The 20,290-nt window shown below is 54.2% G+C and overlaps 6 protein-coding genes across 6 annotated transcripts; 2 read left to right on the forward strand and 4 right to left on the reverse strand.

Moving 5' to 3' along the window:
• Positions 1–974: 974 nt before the first annotated feature.
• On the reverse strand, positions 975–2,482 carry J4E90_001944 (uncharacterized protein; the record flags this gene model as incomplete). The annotated part of the gene is made up of 3 exons (XM_051431528.1): positions 975–1,414; positions 1,470–2,095; positions 2,154–2,482. 3 exons carry the CDS (start codon positions 2,480–2,482, stop codon positions 975–977), a joined length of 1,395 nt encoding a protein of 464 aa, XP_051294662.1.
• Positions 2,483–3,062: 580 nt separating this feature from the next.
• J4E90_001945 (uncharacterized protein) lies at positions 3,063–5,398 on the forward strand (the record flags this gene model as incomplete). The annotated part of the gene is made up of 2 exons (XM_051431529.1): positions 3,063–3,399; positions 3,450–5,398. 2 exons carry the CDS (start codon positions 3,063–3,065, stop codon positions 5,396–5,398), a joined length of 2,286 nt encoding a protein of 761 aa, XP_051294663.1.
• Positions 5,399–9,530: 4,132 nt separating this feature from the next.
• On the reverse strand, positions 9,531–10,013 carry J4E90_001946 (uncharacterized protein; the record flags this gene model as incomplete). The annotated part of the gene is made up of 1 exon (XM_051431530.1): positions 9,531–10,013. One exon carries the CDS (start codon positions 10,011–10,013, stop codon positions 9,531–9,533), a length of 483 nt encoding a protein of 160 aa, XP_051294664.1.
• Positions 10,014–13,424: 3,411 nt separating this feature from the next.
• Positions 13,425–14,567, forward strand: J4E90_001947 (uncharacterized protein; the record flags this gene model as incomplete). The annotated part of the gene is made up of 1 exon (XM_051431531.1): positions 13,425–14,567. The coding sequence occupies one exon, from the start codon at positions 13,425–13,427 to the stop codon at positions 14,565–14,567; it is 1,143 nt and encodes a 380-aa protein (XP_051294665.1).
• Positions 14,568–15,678: 1,111 nt separating this feature from the next.
• J4E90_001948 (uncharacterized protein) lies at positions 15,679–16,525 on the reverse strand (the record flags this gene model as incomplete). The annotated part of the gene is made up of 4 exons (XM_051431532.1): positions 15,679–15,795; positions 15,874–16,287; positions 16,395–16,409; positions 16,469–16,525. The coding sequence occupies 4 exons, from the start codon at positions 16,523–16,525 to the stop codon at positions 15,679–15,681; spliced, it is 603 nt and encodes a 200-aa protein (XP_051294666.1).
• A 2,043-nt stretch (positions 16,526–18,568) lies between these two features.
• On the reverse strand, positions 18,569–19,441 carry J4E90_001949 (uncharacterized protein; the record flags this gene model as incomplete). Its single annotated transcript, XM_051431533.1, has 1 exon — positions 18,569–19,441. One exon carries the CDS (start codon positions 19,439–19,441, stop codon positions 18,569–18,571), a length of 873 nt encoding a protein of 290 aa, XP_051294667.1.
• Between the last annotated feature and the right edge of the window lie 849 nt (positions 19,442–20,290).

Below are 20,290 nucleotides of genomic sequence, written 5' to 3' on the forward strand. Positions count from 1 at the left end.
GCCCTCTCCATTCGCGTCTGTTTGTGTAGCAACGGCCGTCCAAGACGCTGGACATGCGGTAGCGGGCGAATAGAATGCGGATGGCGATGGGTAAATATTCGAGGTCACCCAGGGCATGCAAGCGGTGTTTATGCTGAAGGGTATCGGGTCCTCATCTTCTTCGGGGAACACACATGTCTCGCCCCATGCGACGACGCTGTTGAGATTGCGTAGTGTAGCGCATGCTTGAGGTGGTGCAGTCGCCCATGCTGTGTCCCAAGTGTGTTGTAGGCTTCGCGATGTAGACGTCATCACGAAAGAGAGGAATTTCAGTCCTCACCACAGCCACGGCTGTGTTTCTGGGCAATGCTGCTAGCTACGAGAATAGAGCTAGAGGTTGAAAGGATAATAATGCCAGAGAAAAATGGCAACGATGCGCAATGGCTTCACAGCAATTTCAGGACTCCGAAGACACGCCGCTGCATCGGGGGAATTAAGTACGTTATTGTCAAAGCCCATTCATCATCGGAACCCATCACCAGGAACACAGCCTTGCCAGACCCACTTGCCGCATCTTGGACTGTTAGAGGCGTGGTGGTGTGGAGAGAATTCGATGATTTCATTCGGTGGCAACGGGCCGGCAGTTCACCTCATAGGTTGCTGTTCCTGGGCAATCTTGGCAACTTAGCCTCGTGTAGGCTAGTTTGGTTGATCTCAGTGATTTAGTGATCGATATTTGCCTCGGGCATGTACAGTGGAGTCTGTGTTGCTGCCGTTGGTGGAGAGGTGCCGGTTTTGGAGTGTGCAAAGGATTTGGCATAGCCACTGTACTCATCATCACGCTGCACCGGCGGCCTGGTAGTAAATTTTGTGTTCTATTTTTGAATTTCCGTTTATGTACAGATAGTAGTAGTATGCAAAAGCTTGTTTCGAACGGATAGTTCGGTGTATGGTATACTAGATCAATTCCTTCGTATGGTTGTAGGACTCACCGGCTATGCTTTGTAGCCAGCCTCCGCCAGACCCTCCTTCAGGCTCTCAATCGCCTTGGTGATATCGGGTCGGTTCGGGTCGGTGACGCTGACGCCCATGTGTCCAAAGCGAATGTACTTGGTTGCGATCTCCTTGTGCAGACCACCAGCGAAGATGACACCCTTCTTCATGAGGTTGGGCAGAACGTCCGGAGGTGTCATACCTTCGGGTAGGTAGATGGCGGTCATACCAGTAGCCTGGTTCTCAGGCTTCGAGGCAAGCTGCTTGAGACCGAGATCAGCAACAGCCTTCTTGACCTTTTGCGACGCGGTCTTGTGTGCCGCCCAGTAGTCTTCAACGGGTCGGGCGAGGATCTGCTTGAGTGCAGTGTCGAGCGCGTGGATGAGTTGTGGGGACGGTGTAGCGAAGTAGGACGCCTTCTTGGCTTCGTAGTTTTGCATGACTGCGATTGTGTTAGTTCCATTGATGTGCGCGTATTGGGGACTTGAGATACTCACTGGGCAACCAGTTCTTCCATGAGCCGAAGTAAGAAGTTGGCCGTGTCTTCCTCGCCTTGAACCTCTCAATCGCGCGACCAGATACCATCATGATGCTCAGACCAGCCGGGCAGCCAATGCCCTTTTGCGAAGCCGTGATTACGGCATCAAGCTTCCACTCGTCGAAGCGAATCTCCTCGGAGCCAACGCTGCAGACACCGTCGACTACGACCAATGTCTCGGGGCTGACCCTGTGGACAAGCTCGCTCAATGCCTTGATCTCGCTGAGCACACCAGTCGACGTGTCGACGTGGGTGACGGTCAGGATCTTGTACTCCTTCTCCTTCAGTGCCTTCTCCACCTCATCGAGTTGTGGTCGGTCGCCAATGGGCGCTTTGAGCTGTGTAGCCTTGACACCGTAGGTCTCGAAGCAGTCGGCGAACGAATCGGCAAAGTAGCCAGTGTGGAGGACGAGCACCTCATCGCCGGGCTCTACCAAGTTGGCCGCTACCTGGTCCCATCCGAGTGTGCCAGAGCCAGAGATGACGAAGGGTTGCGCGGCAGGGTCGCTGGACAGGAACAGCTTGCGCAGGTTTCCGAGGACTTCACTGAATGTGTTTACAAAGGGTTGGCCGACGTGCGATTCACTGATGGGATTAGCAATTGCGGACTGCATGAACGGTAAATGCCACAGAGGTATCTTACCTGTAATGGCTCATAGACGAAAGTACGGCATCGTCAAACTCAATGGGCCCAGGAATGAGCAGGGCAGGGTGTGGTGCTTGGCTCGACATCTTCTTGGGTGGTTCCGGCGCAAGCTTCTTGACCTGCTCTACTTCCTTCTTGATTTCCTTCTTGGCTTCCTGCTTGAACTCTTCGGCCTTCTTGGGAGGTATGCGATTGCCTTGTTCGTCTTCGATGCGGGCGGTGCGTTCAGTGGAGAAGGGAGTGTTCAATTCGAGAAAGGGCTTCGAGTCTAAATGCTTGGAGATCTGTGTAAGGCGGGAGCCAGCGCGCGCACGAGGTGATGACATGCTTGGGCGGGGTTGAAGGCGGCTGTTCACGGCTAGGAGACGCAACCGCGGGGCTGCAAACATCCGGTGATCGGAGACGCGCGATGGATGAAAGTGGCTTTGATAGACACGAACGGTTGCTGCGTTATGCCAATTGCGACAATGTGCTATTACTTGTTCGTGTTCAGGAGACGAGGACGCGTCAGAGAAAAGAAAATTAGTTACTGATAGTAATGAGAGACTGGGAAGGAATTTGGAGATGCGATTGGCAAATAAGGGGTCTATGGATGGCCGCTCATAAATTTACGGAACGAAAAGACACTTCTACACGCACGGATGCGGACCCGGGAGTTGCTGAATCGTGGGGTGCCACGGGTCCGCGATTCGGTCGCGTGGCGGGTGAACATGCGCTCGTCACGTGCTCGCGAGAAAACGGCTGGACTTTACTCGGCAGGGATGTTTGTTATGATCGGGCCCACTCTCGTGCAGCATCAACACTCGAGCGTCAACACGATACCAATTCGCTATCAATGCATCCTAGCAGCGCATAGACAGCTCGATACAATTATACGATAGTTTATTTGACGCTTTTACCAAGACGATGCGTGTCACACGCGCCCGCGCCCAACAGGGCAACGATGATGCGACCGACGCGACCGAGCGTGCACCCTTGAATCAAATTTCCTCAAATGCGTCGCCCAAGCAGACCCGCCACGATGACGAGAAGCTAGTTCCGAAAACACCCGCAAAGACGCCCGCAAAGACTCCAGGAAGGAAGGCGAAGGGCAAAGGCCGGGCGAAAAAGGGAAAGAAAGGCAAAGCGGCTGAGGAGGATGAAGAGGAGCAGACCGGAGCCGCACCTGAAGAGGAGCAAGCCGCAGATGAAGCGCCCACGAACAAACCAACTGGCGACGATGTTTCCAAAGACGCTTCCGATGGTGAGTTCGCAGCCGCTCCAGACCAACAACCGTGGACTAATGGTGTACAGGAGCCTCAGAAGCCCCCGCAATCACCGAGCGACCCGTGACTCCAGCGCCGCGATTGACACGCCGACAACTGGCTATGCAGGAGGAGGAAGCGAAACAGGCGAAGCTCAATGCCCAATCACAAGAGCCAGAACCAGCGCCAGTTGCAGAGGAGGTGCCTTCGACTGTGGAAACGACCGCAGAAGCACATGCGCCCGAGGAGACATCGTCTGAGGATGCAACAACAGGCGCAGAAGAAGCGCAGGTCGAGAGTTCCCCACAGGAGTCGATACAGGAGGCTGAAGCGCCAGCTACGGTAGAGCCTGTAGAGGAAGCGCAAGATGAGCCCATACCAGAGGTAGAGGAAGCGCCTCGAGAGATGACCGAGACTGTACAGACAGAGCATACTACGTCAGTGCCACGGATCGACGAGCCCCATGGCGAAGAGCAACCCGTCGAGGCAACAGCAACTAAGGATTCGTCTGATAATCAAGTGCCTGAGGCTGACGCTGATGTCCCTGCACCCTCAGTCGAAGTGAGCTCAGAACCGGAGCCCAAGACACTTGCAGCCGAGAGGCCCAGCGAAGATGCCATGACACCACTCAGGAGCCATACGTCCAGCCGACGAGCGTCGCGCAGCCCCTCGAAATCGCCAATGCGCCTGGAAGAGTCTTTTGGGGCGATTGATGCGCTTGAGGAGGCACTGGAAAATGTGACCTCAGTCACCAGCTTCAACCATGCGAATGAAGTGATGTCGCCTCAGAAGGCAGAGTTTCCAAAAGCAGCTACCACACAGAAGATGCGATCGAAGGCGCTCGGAAAAGGGCCAGTGCCTGCGCCTGCTGCCAAGCTATCGAGGACACCCAGTGTTGCTGCGCCTAAGAGCATGAAGCCAGTGAAGTCTTCGATGGCTCGCGCATCCAGTGTCCGCACAGCGCCTAACAAAGATGTTAGAGTAGATTCGACGGACACAGTAGATTACCTTGCCTCAAAACGCCGGCCGATCAGTATGTCATTCCCCACACCTGCAGCACCACCAAAGGGTCGCGCACCCACAAAGGCCACCTTCCAGCTTTCGAGTAACGATGTGGTCGCCAAACTGAAGGCCCAAAAGGAGGAACGTCAGAAGAGAGAGACAGAGGGCGTGGTTCGCAAACCACGACCTATCAGCATGCCTCCTCCACCGAAATCCGATAAGCCCTTGACGAAACCTGCGTTCCAACTCCCTGGCGAAAGAATCGCTGAGAAGCTCAAGGCACAAAAGGAGGAGCGGTTGAAGAGGGAAGCCGAAGTACCTGCACAACCAGCACCAAAGCAGCGCCCTGTTAGTATCAGCATGGCACCTAAGCAGCGTCCTGTTAGCATCAGCATGGCTACCCATGCGAAATCGACAAAAGCACTGACAAAAGCGACTTTCGAGCTCCCCGGTTCAGCCGTCGCTGAGAAGCTAAGGATCAAGAAGGAAGAGCGTCTGAAGCGAATGGAAGAAGCGGAGGCAGCGAAGAAAGAGGCTGCTCTCAAGGCACGACAAGCACCAGTCCGCAAGCCAGTGACCGTTCCCATCAGACAGCAACCAGGTGTTACCATTGCGCCGCCACAACCACCCCAAGCACCACAGCCCCAGCTCCAGCCCCAACCCCAGGCTCAACGTGCATCCTCGCTGGCTAGCAAGCGCAGCAGCATGTCTCTATCGCAACCGCTGTCTCAATCCCGCTCTACATCGACTTCCTCGGCAAACCGCAACAGTGTCATCGTTCCCAAGGCTATCGTCACGCCCGTCGACGCCGCGCAACAAAAGGTGAAGGGCAGGGAAGTCTTCAACCGCGACCGCATGGAGAAAGAAGCCCGCGAGCGAGAGAGGCGCGAGAAGGAAGAAGCTGCGAAGCGAGCGCGAGCGGAAGCTGCGGAGAGGGGCCGTATCGCGAGTAGAGAGTGGGCTGAGAGGCAAAGGAAGAAGCTGATGGGTGTTTGAGTGTTCTTGCGACCGGTGTTTTTGGTTCGGCTTCCTATTCGGGGATTATGTTTGGTGTCTTGGATATGGAGGGTGTTGGTATACTCTCCAGGTCTTTTCTTACTTCTTGCTAGGGTGGGTTTATCTTTTCTTTGGCGTTGCCAACTGTCATTACCTCGTCCTCCGATGGTCGATTGGAGGTTTTCTTTGGAGTTGGAAGCACGGCGATTGCATCTCGTCTTTTCCTTGACCAGATGGATATCAGGATTGGGTTCAGATCAGACCCGGTGTGTTTCGTTTCCAGGGCTGCACCAATGCTCTGCTCTTATATTGTTCAAAACTTATAATTTCGAGCAATCAATCTTCGAGTGTTAGGTCCAAACGTTCAACAAGTGTTTTGTGTCCTCCAATCTGCCAGTCTAAGTTTCCCGATTCCAAGGCCTGGCCCTCAAACTTTGACATCTCTGACACCTCTGACTTGCCCCTGACAACAACATTCGAGAAGTCTCAGCTGGCCATGAAAACTCTTTACAAAGTGTCATGCCACGGATTGTTTTGCAGCGCTTGCGTCGGCACATGTACTTGCATGTCTTGCACTTTGGATCTTCAATTAGCGCCACAGAGTCGGGCCTTACCATCCCACGCGGCTTTAGCAGCAAAATTACTTCCAAGGTTTTTGCGATTTGACTTTAAGTGAGGCAGCATCATCGTTGAACGGCAATGCATACTCCACCAGGACACTATCATCAAGCGTCCGGTTGCCACTACGGCTGCTGCCCGACGGTCTGGTATTGGGCGGAGTCACTTACCGCTCGTTTGTGCACATGGCAGCGTGTCCGTCCCATAGCGTCATTGTGTCGAGACAGGTCGGAGATTGGGCACTTGTTCTGTACTTTGCGGATACATCGTTCATAAGTCACGATTCGTCGCGGGTACAGGTGCCGTGGCATCGACTGGCTCGGCACGCTCCTGGTCTGGTTTGACATCCCACGCAGATCAATTGGCGTATGACTGACAGGCGAATATGTGATAGGCATTGTATTGTGCGACATTGTGATGGTGTCGTGCGATCTCTTCGATCTTGTGTCCACGTGGGTCGAGGCGGTACTTTCAGCCGCACCGTTACGTCCATCGTGTCAAGGAAGTAAGGGAGAACAACGAAAGGCGTTGCGACCCAGTCCACGCCTTAGCTCTTGGGAATGCAGCCTCATGTGTGTCAAACAAAAGCTTCTAGCTCGTGGTTCTCGTCAACTGTCCCAATATCACAAGGGATACCTTGAAGTATCGAGATCTGATGCGTGTCGGCGCGTACCGAGAAACCCCGCAGAGGATGGAGCTACGTGCCGCCAGATCTTATCTATACGAGTCAAGCGCGAGGTCCGCGGCGTGCGGTTCACGGCCATTTGGGATTTTCTCGTGACGCCATCGTGCGCTTCATATCAGCCCAATGCCGAGTCAGTTGTCGTCGTACCCAGGCTTTCCTCGTGGTCAGGAACTGCTGGGAAAGCATAATGGCCCGAATGACTGAAATTGAATCCCCAATCTGGCACGATCCGAAGGGACGTGAAGGATCTGAGTGTTCCTGAACGGCACATGCGCCGATCAGAGATAGCTCGATAAGCGAGAATGTATGATAGGTTGGATATGGTTTCCGCCAGATCTTGACAATATTGATGACGCCTGACACTGACAGATTGCACGCGCATTCCCGCCTGCCTGCCTTTCGGGGCAACGTGTGCGTGCCTGCATTTCGTTGTGAGTCAATTCTGGAATTGTCAGGGTGCGTGCGATGAATGTCAGCGATCGGTCCCTTGCATCGCGCGATTAGGGTCCAGACGCAGAATAGACGGAGGTCACTCCTGCGTCTGTGACTTGAAAGTTTCCCGTTGTTCAGCCAAACATTAGCTGTCCCCAGGTTATTGAGGATCAGCGTACTACAACAGCAGTCTGGATCGACTGCCAACTCTGGCCGGAGCTTCCGCAATAGCAAGATATATTCAATAGCTTGTAAGCGAAGTCTTGTGAGAAGCGAGAGGCCGTATTGAGTGCGTCGTCACGCTTTTCCGCGACGATCCTCGGAGATCGCGGGCAATCTGCACGTAGGCGAGGAGAACCAGTCATAGATGTTTGGTTAAGCCTTTTGCTTTTTGTCACACTCTGGTAGCGAGGCTAGACTCAGGGGGTCTTGAGGAGGCTCATGATGGGATTGTGCAACTCCGAAGGTATGTCGGGGAGTTGTTCGCTGTCTCCGAGCCTTGTCAACCCGTGGTTTTTGGCTGGATGCCTGGAGACCCGAACCTAATTTTACAGTAGCGGCTGCACCCTTAGCTACCATCGCAACCGGAAGGGGAACCCAGCACTTTGTATGGGTGTAAAACAGCGACCAGTATCGGTCCTTGGCTGAGCATGAGGTACTTGGGAATGTTTGACGCGGCCCGTGGCGGTTATCGATTCTGTGAGGTCGTCGGATCTCGGAACAGTTGACTATGCCCTAAGTGTAAGCGAGGTGAGCTGTGAGTGGTGTGAGTCTGAGATGGCTGCGTTCATGTCGTTCGAGCCGTGTGCGTCGCATGTCGCACACGCAGCGATGACCTAATGGTCGGAGTAGCAGGATGCCGCTGTCTCGCCGTGGCCTGGACGGACGTCAAAGGGCAAAGCTGCACAAAGTGTTGACAACTAATCCTGGGGCTCGCTTGCGAAGTGGAGCCGGATGAGCTGGCATGCCGGAAGAGGACCGTGAGAGCGTCAAGGCGCTGCTTGAGCAGATGGAAAATTCTTCGATGAGGCGGCAGTCGGGCGCTGCCGTGACAAATGCGCGCTGCGACTTGGACGGGCGACGACATGACGGAACAGGCAACGCGATCATGGCTGGCGGCGTTGCGCCATCGTGACTTCCCCTCACCTTTGCAAATGCCGCATGACGAAGCGTGGGATAAGTTGCTTTTGGTTGCGCGCAGCTCGCATAACGACTGGCGGGATGAGCCCTGTCACCGGTAGAGACCCATGGCAAGCTACGGCCCGTTCACACAGAAATGCGGAGAAGCCAAGCAGAGGCATGCCCACCTGCAGCGCACGTCGCCAATGGCACGCCCCGGACGCGGCCGTGGGCATGCAGGTTGGTGTTTGAAGTGCTGGAGGGCCCTCTGCCCATACCCAAGGCAAGGGCGCTGCGACCAAGTGGGTGCTTCCTGCCTGCTGGAACCCGTGGACCTCTCAACAGCGTCCATGTGTGTCTGCTCGGTGTTTATCGCCACCAGCTATCACTTGCTGCGAACGTTGTTGAGTGTGGCTGACATCTGGATCATGCCTGAAGTCTGTGAAAATTCTTCCTGGCGAGCGTCGCACAGCCAGAGGCATACCGGTGGAGAGGCCAGCCGTGCCTCGTCCTCGCACTCTGACCACGTACTGCGCAACATGCAAACTCTAAAGCGCCACGGGAATATAGAGAGACGCAGCACTGGGCCCGGCCGTGTCTCATCTGTGCACGTCTGAGAGGCTTGTGCTTATCTCGAGCCAAACACTGTGCCAAAGGGAGCCCGTCACGTGTTGGTGAGGGGTTGGCGCGATCTGCGTCGATAGTGAGACAGGATGGGGTTGGACAGGCGGTTGCGCGAGGCTGTCATCTGAGTATCACCGAGAACAAGTGGAGCAGAGGCAAAAAGTTTGTGTCTTGTCGCCATGAGTCTATGCCCATGGCCGTTGCGTCCATTTGAGACAGCTACTACTACGCTATAGCTAGAGCGGAAAACAGGCGCGACATTCAACGCCGGCCGAGTGAGAGGAATTCCCAACCGTCCTGGCCACAGTGGCCGTGATGCAATCGCATGTGCAGAGTGACCCCAGTCACCCACCCACGCCGGGGCTAGATGCTCGTAACAAAGACCCCTATACACCAAGGGGATATATAAATACTTTTAATCGTACACTGCGTCCACGTATGACAACAAAGGAAAGGGTACAGAACTAGAACGCAGCGCAACGGTGGTGGATATGCAGGTGTACTCCGTGGACCCATGCCAGTCTCAACCCCCAAGGTCCGAGACTGATGCAAAATACAAGAGAACAGAGAGAAACCGAAAGAAAGACAAGACGTCTTGATCGGGTGTCGTAATTGTCGTGAAACCAAACTCCAAAAGCAGCGGACTTGGCAAGTCTAGTACTGCGTGTACCGCCTCTTGACGTCGCGTGTTTGGTCAAAGGAGCGCATGTAGCTGTTGAGTTGGGTTGCCGCTTGTTGCGAGATGCCGGACTGGGACTGGGAAGATTGCGAGGCTAGAGATGATCGTGACGACGAGGGCGTCAGGCTGCGCTGTGGGGAGGGCCTTGTTGCGGTTGGTGGTGCGAAGTAGCTGCCATTTGCGGTTGGGTAGTAGTGGTACGGGCTCGCTGGTGGCACTTGTGAACTCGAGGCTCCCTTGTATGCGGAGAAGTTGATTGCGGGGGCGAGGTAGAAGCCGTTGTTGGACGAGGACGAGGAGGAAGCGGATGATGACAGTTGCGAGGGTGCTTGTGCTGTGCTGCCGGCTCGCTCCATGTCGACGAGGCGGCACGATTGGGAGCAGTAGACGCCGTTTTCAGCGATTTGGCGGTCGCAGGACAGGCAGAAGTCGTTGAAGCACTCCATCTGGGAAGCCATTGCGAGGTGTGTAGTATGTGTTGGTGAAGTAGTGGTGGTGGTGGTGGTGATGGTATAGCCGCCGACGAGATGATATCGGGGTAGAGTGTTGGATGGGTGAGTGTAGTTAATGTAGTTGGACTCAAGCGGGACGACTGGGCTATGAACGGGTCTCAAGTGGGAGTCATGAGGTAGTTAAGTTCGTGAGCGGCAGGACCGTGTGGAGCAGCGGGAGGATGAGCCCCATATACTTAAGTCGCGCTCAGGCACTTCACGGCTGACCACCGACCACCCTAGCAGGCTTGGGTTGCAGGGTCCACGGGAGACGCACCCCTGTCGCCTCTCCACAATACTAATATTTCTTCGAAGCGCTGTAAGCCCGCACCCCTCAGCACCACCACCTGCACCACGCACCCATGCACTCCCTAGCGCCTCCGCCGAACAGGTCCAGTGCCATCCCTCGCCAGCTGCACGCTCTGCACGCTGCTTGGGCCACCACGGTGCTGTGCTGCCGCCATTCGCTCTGCCGCAGCGAACGACGGCCCTCACGGCGCTGTGAGCTGCTCGATGCTGCAGCCAGCAGAGCGTAGAATTTTCGGCCGCGGGGGCAAGAGCAGCCGGCTTGCGTAGTCAGTAGTGATAGTCGCGCCATCTGGTGACACCACCCTCCACCTCCGCCCGAGTTGCGTGATAGCAGCGCGACGCGAAAACGTCGCTCCATGACGGAATCCCCTCGCTAGTCATCTGCCCGGCCCTGCGCCGGACGCGCAGATGACTGACGTGCAAATCTAGGTACGAGGCTTCCTCTTGCAGCCATATGGCGGCGGGCCAGTTATCGGTTTCAGCAGTCATGAGCGCCCTCCCATGTCCCTCTCCCACTCCCTCTCCAATCCCATGCTGCCATCCACTCCCATAGCCGAATCGCCTGCCCCAGCGTTAGGCCCGCTTTTCGCTATCTTCGGTGATAACACACGCCTCCCCAGAGCCATTATTTGCACGCGCTAGCTTTCTGTCTCACCCTCAGCCCTGCACCAAGTCAAATTCTTCCTCTTGCCCCAGCCGCCTTCCGTAAGCCGTCCATCTGGCACACGGAGTGCTGAGGAACCATACTGATCCTCGTGGCGACGGACAGAAACGCACACCCACCTCGTCTTGACTATGCAGCTAGTTCCGACCAAGTGTCTCGTTTTGCACCCGCATGCCTAATCACGAACACCCTTGATCCAAGACGTTATCTTTGGCCTGCAAACCACTCTCTTCCACATACAGGAGTACGGCTACGGGTTGCAGCGGCGATCTTCAACACTATGCACGACACACCACCCTCAGAACTGCCGCCTGCTGAGCCCTTTCACAATTCCTCAACACGACTCCTCTTCAATTTCCGCGCGGCTCTATGCCTATTCCGCTGTCCAGACAGGCGCCTAGCGGACCTTGACGCCTCGCTTCTTGCTGAGCGCCTCAAGCCTCTTTTCCCTAAAAAGTCAGGAGCAGACCGACCTGGACTCATGGTCATGGCTTGCTGCCCCCATCGGGGGCCGGCGAAGGCGAAATGAGTATCAAACGGTAGTAGGAACGCATGTTCGCTTGTTCGTCTAACTGCTCATGGCTTGCGCAATCTGTGCAGTGTGCAGAGCAACACTCTTCCAGCTTCTCCAGCTCACACCAAGCGAGATAAGACGCTCGGTGCAGGCAACCGCACTCCTACCAAAGCATACGTCCTGCAAGTGGCTGCAGCCTTCACGGTGTCCATGTCCAGACGGACGAATGACGAAGCCGCCCTCAGCTGCAAGTCACTTGGCCGACGTGCTCCAACACGAGCAGCCTGCATGACCTGCCAGAGAGACAGCCCCCACGCTGCTTTTTCCAAGGTTCCTGTACGACATGCCCTAGACAAGCCACCAAGCGAACTCCTTGATACTTACAGGCTTTCTGCAGGAACGGTTTGGCCTTATCGCAAGATCCTCGCGGTTAACGAGGTCCCTTGAAATTCACCTTCTCTAGTGTGCCTCCTTTACCATGACGCGCGATTCATGATACTGCAATCACGGGTGCAATTACAACAGCGCGACCAATGCGGTACCCAAAACCAGATGTGGCCCGTGAAAGATGCCCTTCCCCACAATAACCGCACGCACTTTGTGATTGCGAAAGATGGCGACATTGCCAGGGAGCGGGCCATGCGCTGCATCGCTTTGCCCTCGAAACGGCTGTCAGCCTCAATAAACAATACAGCGTTGCACATAATCCTCAACAAGTATGCATCGACGATGCACTCCCCAGGTAGCAGCAGCGTTGATCAACGATATAGCACAACGTAATGCATCGAAGGCATCCAGACTTCATATATGCTAGAGTATAGCACCACTCGATTCCCCAATGACTATGCTGTGCATCGTTTACGCGCCCCAGCTGCAAGATGATGCAGGACGCGGCTTGTCCAATATTCGTGCGTCTCATGTACCTGTCCCCCATCATTGCCAACATCTGCAACACTATGGGGACCTTCGGGATGCAGAACCCCAGACCACTCGAAGGACCTTGCGAGATGCGACCTGCACCTTGTAGCAGGCAACATCTCTCGAGCAGCATGCGAATACACGCTGTGTAACTCGACGACAAGCGCCATTAATCTATCGTGAACGCGGCACGGAGCACCAACCGACTCTAGATTCAATAACGAGCAGCCTCGCCTCGTTGCTCGCTTGAACCTGGTGGTTATCTCCCGGGTTTGGCACTCTCCCGAGACATCGGCCCGTTTTGTTGGCGGGTCGACCGCGAGTGGGCTTTTCCCAACGATATGTGTTTCCCGGCGGTTGCCCGTCGCTGGTACTGGAAGGGCCTCCCTTTGCGGGAGGAGTCGGAGTGGCGCCGTCAAACCTACCAAAGTTTCCATGTGTCTGGTGATGCGCGACGCCGCACTCGTGATTTCCAAACTGTAGTCTAACTCTAAGACAGACGATGGCTCTTGCCTATAAACTAAAATACAGCAACGATCTTGGGGTACAGTTCGCCTAGATACAAGCTAGAACAAACGAGCTTCATCAAGGTTTGGGTCGGACCGCGAGCTTTCCGTGCTCTCAAATCAACCGGAACCGAGCTAGCGGCATGACTCGAGCCTCGTCGTTTGTGCCGTTCACATTCAGCCACGAATGACTCTTGCATGTGTTGCGCCGCCTGGGGAAGACTCCAGGCTTCTCTTTGGCCTGTCGACGTTGGCGACATCGTCGAGCCTCATGTTTGTAGCCATGGTACTGCGAAAGCAATGCGCGTGGAGCGCTCCATTAGCCTCGCTTACTATGCGCTTGCTAGTAGCTTGCCAAAACTGTTTCATCACCTCATTTAGACTAATACTGCGAAATCTTCACCAGAAGACAACTACAGTACAACATTCATCACGCAATCCCGACCAAAAATCACCCGATATCCGTCATGGCCTACTCCGCCGAGCTTCGCCTCGCTTTGCAAGCCGTACACCGGGCGTCATTGCTCACCAAATCCGTTCTCCGGAGCCTATCCAACAACGTGTCTGCGGAGACAAAGGCAGATGACAGTCCCGTGACCATTGCGGACTTCGCCGCTCAAGCCCTCCTCATATCCGCCCTGCGTGCCGTGTACACAACAGACGCGTTTCTGGGCGAGGAAAGCGCTGATGCATTGCGTCAAAACGAGACACTCGCTGACCGCGTCTGGCAGCTCGTGCAACAGGCGAAGGACGAGACTCATGCAGGTGGCTCCGAGAACGAGAAGGGAGGCGGAAACTCTGTCCAGAAGGAGGAGTTGGCTTTCCCGAAAAATAAAGAAGAGATGTTCGAGCTCATTGATAGGGGTGGTAAAGGGGAAATCACCAGAAGAGGCCGAACATGGGTCATGGACCCCGTGGATGGCACAGCAACGTTTATGCAGGGCCAGCAGTACGCAGTTTGTCTGTGTTTGCTAGTCGATGGCGTACAGCAAGTCGGTGTCATTGCGTGTCCCAACCTCGCCTTCCCCATCCAAGGGGAACTGGGCCAAACAGCGATCCACGAGGACCAAGTCGACAAAGACGGCTTTGGCGTCATACTCTCCGCTGTCAAGGGACAAGGGACTTTTATCCGCTCCATGAACAGTTCCCTTTCCGCTGGATTCGGAGAACCCCGCCACGTAGACCGAACCACGCTTCCCCAAAAGAAAGCCTCAGAACTAAACTTTGTCGAAGCAACACTAGGCAAAACATCTCTCTCTCAACCCGAACACAACGCGGTTGCTACAACTCTCGGTGCGGAATGGCCAGGCACCGTTCTCTGGTCTCAGCAGATGAAATACGTTGCTCTTACTCTGGGAGCTGCGGACGTCATGGTGCGCATCCCAAAGACTAAAGACCGCTTCACATATATCTGGGATCACGCTGGTGGCCATCTTCTTTTCCAGGAAGCGGGCGGCGTTATCAGCGATTTCAAGGGTGAACAGATTGACTTCGCAAATGGAAGAAAGATCACCGGAGAGAGGAACTGGGGTATGATTGCTTGTATGCCTGGGTTGTTTGAGGAGGTGGGTAGGGCTGTTATGGAGGTCTTGAAGAAGAGGGATGGTTGAGCTGGTGGCGTGTCTAGAGACGCTGGGTTTCAGGAAGTTGTACGCAAGACTACAATACAACATTACGATTGAACCAAACTCGATGTACCCTGGGTGTTGAGCGAATGTCTCTAGGTCAGTTGCGGTGCGGTGATATACTGCATCATGATGATATACCAGAGGCTAGCTATAGATGGGACTAGTAATCGACATACATCAGATCACAAGCTATTGTACATTCAGGGTAGGCGTGTCAAACCAGAAGATATACTGTGCAAAGTCACGCTGTCAAACAGAGACACTATATATCACGCTACAACGTTATGTCTCAGTGTTCCATGTACCAGCTCCACAGTACCGATTGCGTGGGGTGTCCGGTACCATCATGCCATGCCCGCACCACACCGGCACGATCACATCGGCTACCCGATTGAACCGGCATGTCGCTCGTCCCGAACATGACCGTCCAGCCTCAAAACTCAGGTCCGGGCTCGGGTGTCAGACTCCAAAGCTTGAAAAGCGCCGTGTAGCGCTACACAAAACCTCTAAAACAGCCTCACCGGACAGTAAGTGACATGCCACGGGAATACAAAAATGTGGGGTAAGCCACGACGTGGAAAGCGGAAAAAAAAAGCGGAGTAGCAGCAGTAACGACGACATGATGACATGAGTCTCAGCTGAGCAAGACATCGGGGGTTCGGGTGCTCATCATCTGCTTGCCTGGCTTCTCAGGGGTTGTACAGCATGGCATGGTCATATGTAGGGAGAACACGGAACATGCCTGAAAGACCTCATGCATGATTGCGGGTCTCTTTTTTCGTTATGGGATCTGCGCGGACAAGTATGGAGTGTGACTGCTAGCCGAAATGGATAGCATGTACATGATGGGGTTTATTACACGACATCCTTGGTATATAGGCGGTGCTACAGCGGAATCAAGTCCGACGCCAACTGGATCGGCGCTGGTTGCTAGAGAGAGGGGGTCCATGGTCATTGCGTATATGTTGTGTACTGCTTCTATTCCTCGTTGTGAACGCATGAACAAGCATGCTAGGTGTTTGCACAACCGCTCTGTTCATGCGCCCATCCGGCCTTGAGCCGTCGACAGCCGCTGGCTTGTAACACCTTTGGTCTACGATGCGCCGCCGCCGTTTTTCCGGAACGAGACTTTCTCCACTGCGACGTTTTCGTTGCCTTCGGCGTCTTTGCGTAGTTGGTAGACGTAGAGTACGAGGACGTCGCCTTGGACCTAGGTTCGTGTTAGCCTGGTGTCCTCACTACCCTGCTGCTGCTTGCTGTTCCTTGTGTAACACCTGGGTAAACTCACATCCATCAACACAAAACTCGGCGTGGGATCTTCATCCTCTGTCCACCACCCCGTGCTCATGGCACCTGTCGCACTCCCGGGATTGACAAAGAACTTGCCTTCCATCTCATACGCCTCGAACTTGTGTGTGCCGCCCCATAGCAAGACATCGACGTCCATCTGCCGCGCCGCTATCAGCAGACTGTCGCCGTCGCCGGGTGGTATGATTGTATGGCCATGTGTAAAGCCTATGCGCAGACTTCCGTGTGTGACGACTTTCGACAAGGCGAGATTGGGCGCTTCCACGTCGAAGTCGCCTTTTACAATCTGTAGGTCGGGTGCGATAGCGCGCAGGAACTCGTACGTTTCGCGGTCTGTTATGTTGCCTAGACAGAGAATCTGGCCGATCTTCCCGGGTGCGAGGAGTTTCTTGAACTATATCGTCGTGTAAGCGCATGCGCGTGTGGGTCTATGAGAGACACGGTGCGGTTGTAGTGGGTGGTGACGGATGGTGAACGTGGTAGAGGTGGGGTAAAGCGTACCTTGGCCGGTATGTCCTATGCAGCCTGTAAGTTTGTGAGGTCTAGCATCGTGAAGAGTCGTTGTGGTGACATACTGAAGCTCTGTCTGGTATGAAGAGGTCGCCTAGGACCAGCACCAGTCGCGAAGCCATTGTAGCGGCGCAGGTGTGTCGTTATGCGCGCAAACTACGTTGAGGTGTAGCTCAGAGATATATGGAACAAAAACGGGTGGCTTCGCGAGTAAGAAGGAAATGTAACGGAAGCTTGCGGGGATGTTGCGCGCAGTTGGAGGTGGACGTTGGGGAGCTATGCTGTCACTGGGCGGGCCCCGGTGGCAGAACCTCGAGCTTGGCAGGGACGCCTGGACTGGAGATCGCGACGCTTCTCCACCAACACCAGGCGCCTTGATCATACTTTACTTCTACTGCTAAAACGTCTCAGGGTTACTGGTCATCACATTTTCCTTTAGTCCTTGGCTGTCGGTTGACACTGTTACCCCCGAGCATTACAATCAACGCTTTTAACCACAAATCTACCCGTGCGCGATTGTGGCTATTGTCACTTTAAGTATGGAGTACGACGCTGACGAAGCAGCGACTAGGAAGTGGCTGCTGTTGTCCCTTACCAGTCATCACGCTTCTTCGTTATTCATATCTCACATCACTAACACCGATCCCATAAACAAAATCTGTAAACATATCAATACCGAAAAGATTGCAGGTTTCTAGTTCAAAACTTGATCTGATCATCAGTCTGTCAATATGACACTGGGTCATGCTCTCTACGCGATATGCTGACATGGGGTATTTATGTGGACAAGGCTAGGACGAGGCTGACTCTTGTAGCTTCCGGTGAACACACCAGTTTTACAGCTGGAGCGAATATGAGGGAAATGGTCTGCCATGACATCGTCATCCAATTTGCAAACAGGACTGTCTACACCGCTGCACTACGAATGCCTGAGCAAATCATAGTTACGGAATGGCTGCGCCTACCTACCTTGTGGTCACCGGTGTGTTCTCATGTGCATGATAGGCTGATAGGGCGTTTGCACCAAGACCGCGAAAACACTTCCGCAACTGCATAAAAAGACCTACAGATGGCTGACAAGACCCTAGAAAACTTGTACCCGTCCTTTGAACCCATTGGTAAAGAATCGGCTTGAACTTTGTTCGAGTTCTGCAATATTCACAGTCCGGGGAGGCATGTGACTCTCTCATGCCGTGGGTTTCCTCATGCAGCGGGTAAGTGAACTATGAAAAGAGCGCCACGCGCCGAACAGCAAGAGCCGTAGTCCTCGAGATGATTCAAATACTCCCCCATTCTTCCCAGCAACACGATGTCGTTCGCAGTCTTTGCAGCAATCCAGTCAAGACCTTTTTACTGCTGTTCGATCCGCCTTTTCTTGCCCACCACATCGCTGTTCGCACTTCACACATACAATCTCGGCAGCCAATCACGTTCTTGCTCAGCCGCGTCCGAATACCTAGGTACTTAGGTACGCAGGGATGGCAAGCCCAAACGGTAGTACAGTAAACGTCGCGCTACAGATACTGTTTGGTATTGCCGCCATTTTCAGTGTCGTCGTAGCGTTGTTTGGTCTGCATTATCGAGACTCTCTTGGATTTGTCCTATATCGCCAATTCAGAAACCCTCCTACTGAGTGTATGTACACCAGATTGCTAGGACTGGCATTTGTCGTATCTGGGCGCTAATCGTACTACTAGCACACGAGCTCGAAACCGGACTCCAATACTCGGATGAGACGACAGCAGGACGGAGATTCATCACACGCACTCCATCCGTACAAGACCCTCTTTCGACAAACATTCCTTCAGCGACACCCTCACTTTCAGACTCAACAGTCCCAACGGAGCCGGTTTCCAACACTAGCCTTTGTAGCACCAGCACCGAAACGAATACAGCATAGTCATTGCGCATCATTACGCGATGGCAGAGTCCTGCGCATCATGTGCAAAACTAGGATGATCAAGGACAATGTTTGCAGGGAGTTTGCAAGGGATCAGAAGAGCATCTACACATGTTTCCAGGTCATGAGCCTCATACCATGGTGTCGTAGTAACAATACATGTAATCTATACAGCTTCGTCAAAATACACTGCTATTTCCAGGTGCACCCGAATTGATCCTCTGGACGACAGACATCATCCTATTGTAGCATCGACGATGTAGTCTCAGATGGCAATAGACCTCCTCTCCTCTTCAAAATTCCCATACCAACCAAAGAGGTGTGTGATATACTCTCCGGCGAGACCCAGACTGATCGCACCGCCAGTGAACCATGCACCATTCACAAACCACCACCAGCAGTTCTTGACTTCCTTCAGCTTCACTCGTCGGATCATCGTTCCTAAGGTGACTGCTGCTCCCCCGACCGACCCGACGAAGTAGACCGGTCCTAAACCTGCTGCGACTCCAGTAGCGGATAATAAGCCGAGCTGAACAACGGCCAGACCCGACAATACCATCTTGGTCTCCTTCTCATGCTTGAGTGCAATACTCTTGATGCCAGCTTTGACATCATCTTTGATATCCATGTGCGCGTAGATCATATCGTAAAGGACAGTCCACGCAACGTTACTAGCGTAAAGGCAAGCTGCCGCAGTGAGCGCTGCTTGATTCGCCAGCAGGTCAACACCCAGCGCAGGGAAGCCCATCATCGCACCCCATGAGAACGTAAGACCGAGGACGAATTGAGGATAGTACGTTACCCGTTTTGCCAAAGGATAAAGCGTAACGAGAACAAGTGATGGCGTCGCGTACCAGAAGCATTCGAATGGGAGTGATAGGAGAACAGCCAAACCGGTCGTAAGCTGTCCTCCAAGGAAGACAATAGCCTGCTGAGGTGTGATTGCTCGTCGTGCTATGGGACGCAATCGCGTACGTTCGACGTGTGGATCGAGGTTGCGGTCCCAAAGGTCGTTGATCGTGCATCCGGCGCCTCTCATCACGAGAGCTCCTGTGAAGAAGAGGGCTGTTGTGCCGATGACTGCGGAAGGTGCAGCGAGAGGGGTAGCCATGGTTGCAGCGAGGAGTGTGCTGAACATGCAAGGAAAGAAGAGGTAGTATGTACCTGCCGGTTTGTCCAGCCTCATCAGCTCGCCGTATGGAACCGCTTTCTGAGGCAGATATGACAGGAAGCCGGTGGTTGGTGGCTTGTAATCGGGAAGTGGTTTCGACGGCCCATCTTGTAGTGTTGTCGCTGCCGCTACTCCTGACTGCAAGTTTGTCGAGTTTCGTCGTATCGACTTGATGAGCTGGGTGGTTTGCGGACGATAGCTCGAGAGTGACAGAGGTGTTGATAGTCGTCCGCGTCTGCAAGCGGATTGTAATGTGGAGGAATTTCGAGTGTATTGCCGACATACCGGCGCAGCCCGCGCTGCATAAAGTCGTAAGAGAGCCATCCTCAGCTTTTAGATGTTTAGACGGTCAGAAGTGTTTGCAATTTCACATGTAAAGGCATGCGTGCTACGTTTTCTGTTTGCTGGGCTGGTACGCAGGGCCTCGATCTCAACGTGCTATGCTGAACATGTCGAAGACGACGTGAGTGGCTAGTAACCAATTGGGGAAGGCACTTCGATCACTGCCGTCCAGCGCCGAATCGGGACGGTGAGTGAGTGGGGAACGTGAAAGCTGAACCATGGGTTCGCGCTAGCACTCGACGGCACGTGACGAGTCAGAACGCCGTTTCCTCGGTCGCGTCCACATCCCGAAAGCTCACCACGCTGCCGCCAAATCAACTACAAACCACATTTATCGCAGCACTCGCTCCGCCAGCGACCACGACCACGCGCCCACACTTAATCGCTGAGCCCCGGTCTATTCGCGACTGCGACAACGCCGCGGAGGTGCTTCACGCTCCTGTAACCCCACACCCAGAACGCGACTTCTGAATG

The sequence above is a fragment of the Alternaria incomplexa genome, assembly GCF_024043165.1.
Source record: "Alternaria incomplexa strain BMP 0042 chromosome Unknown scaffold_2, whole genome shotgun sequence".
Lineage (NCBI taxonomy): Eukaryota > Fungi > Ascomycota > Dothideomycetes > Pleosporales > Pleosporaceae > Alternaria > Alternaria incomplexa.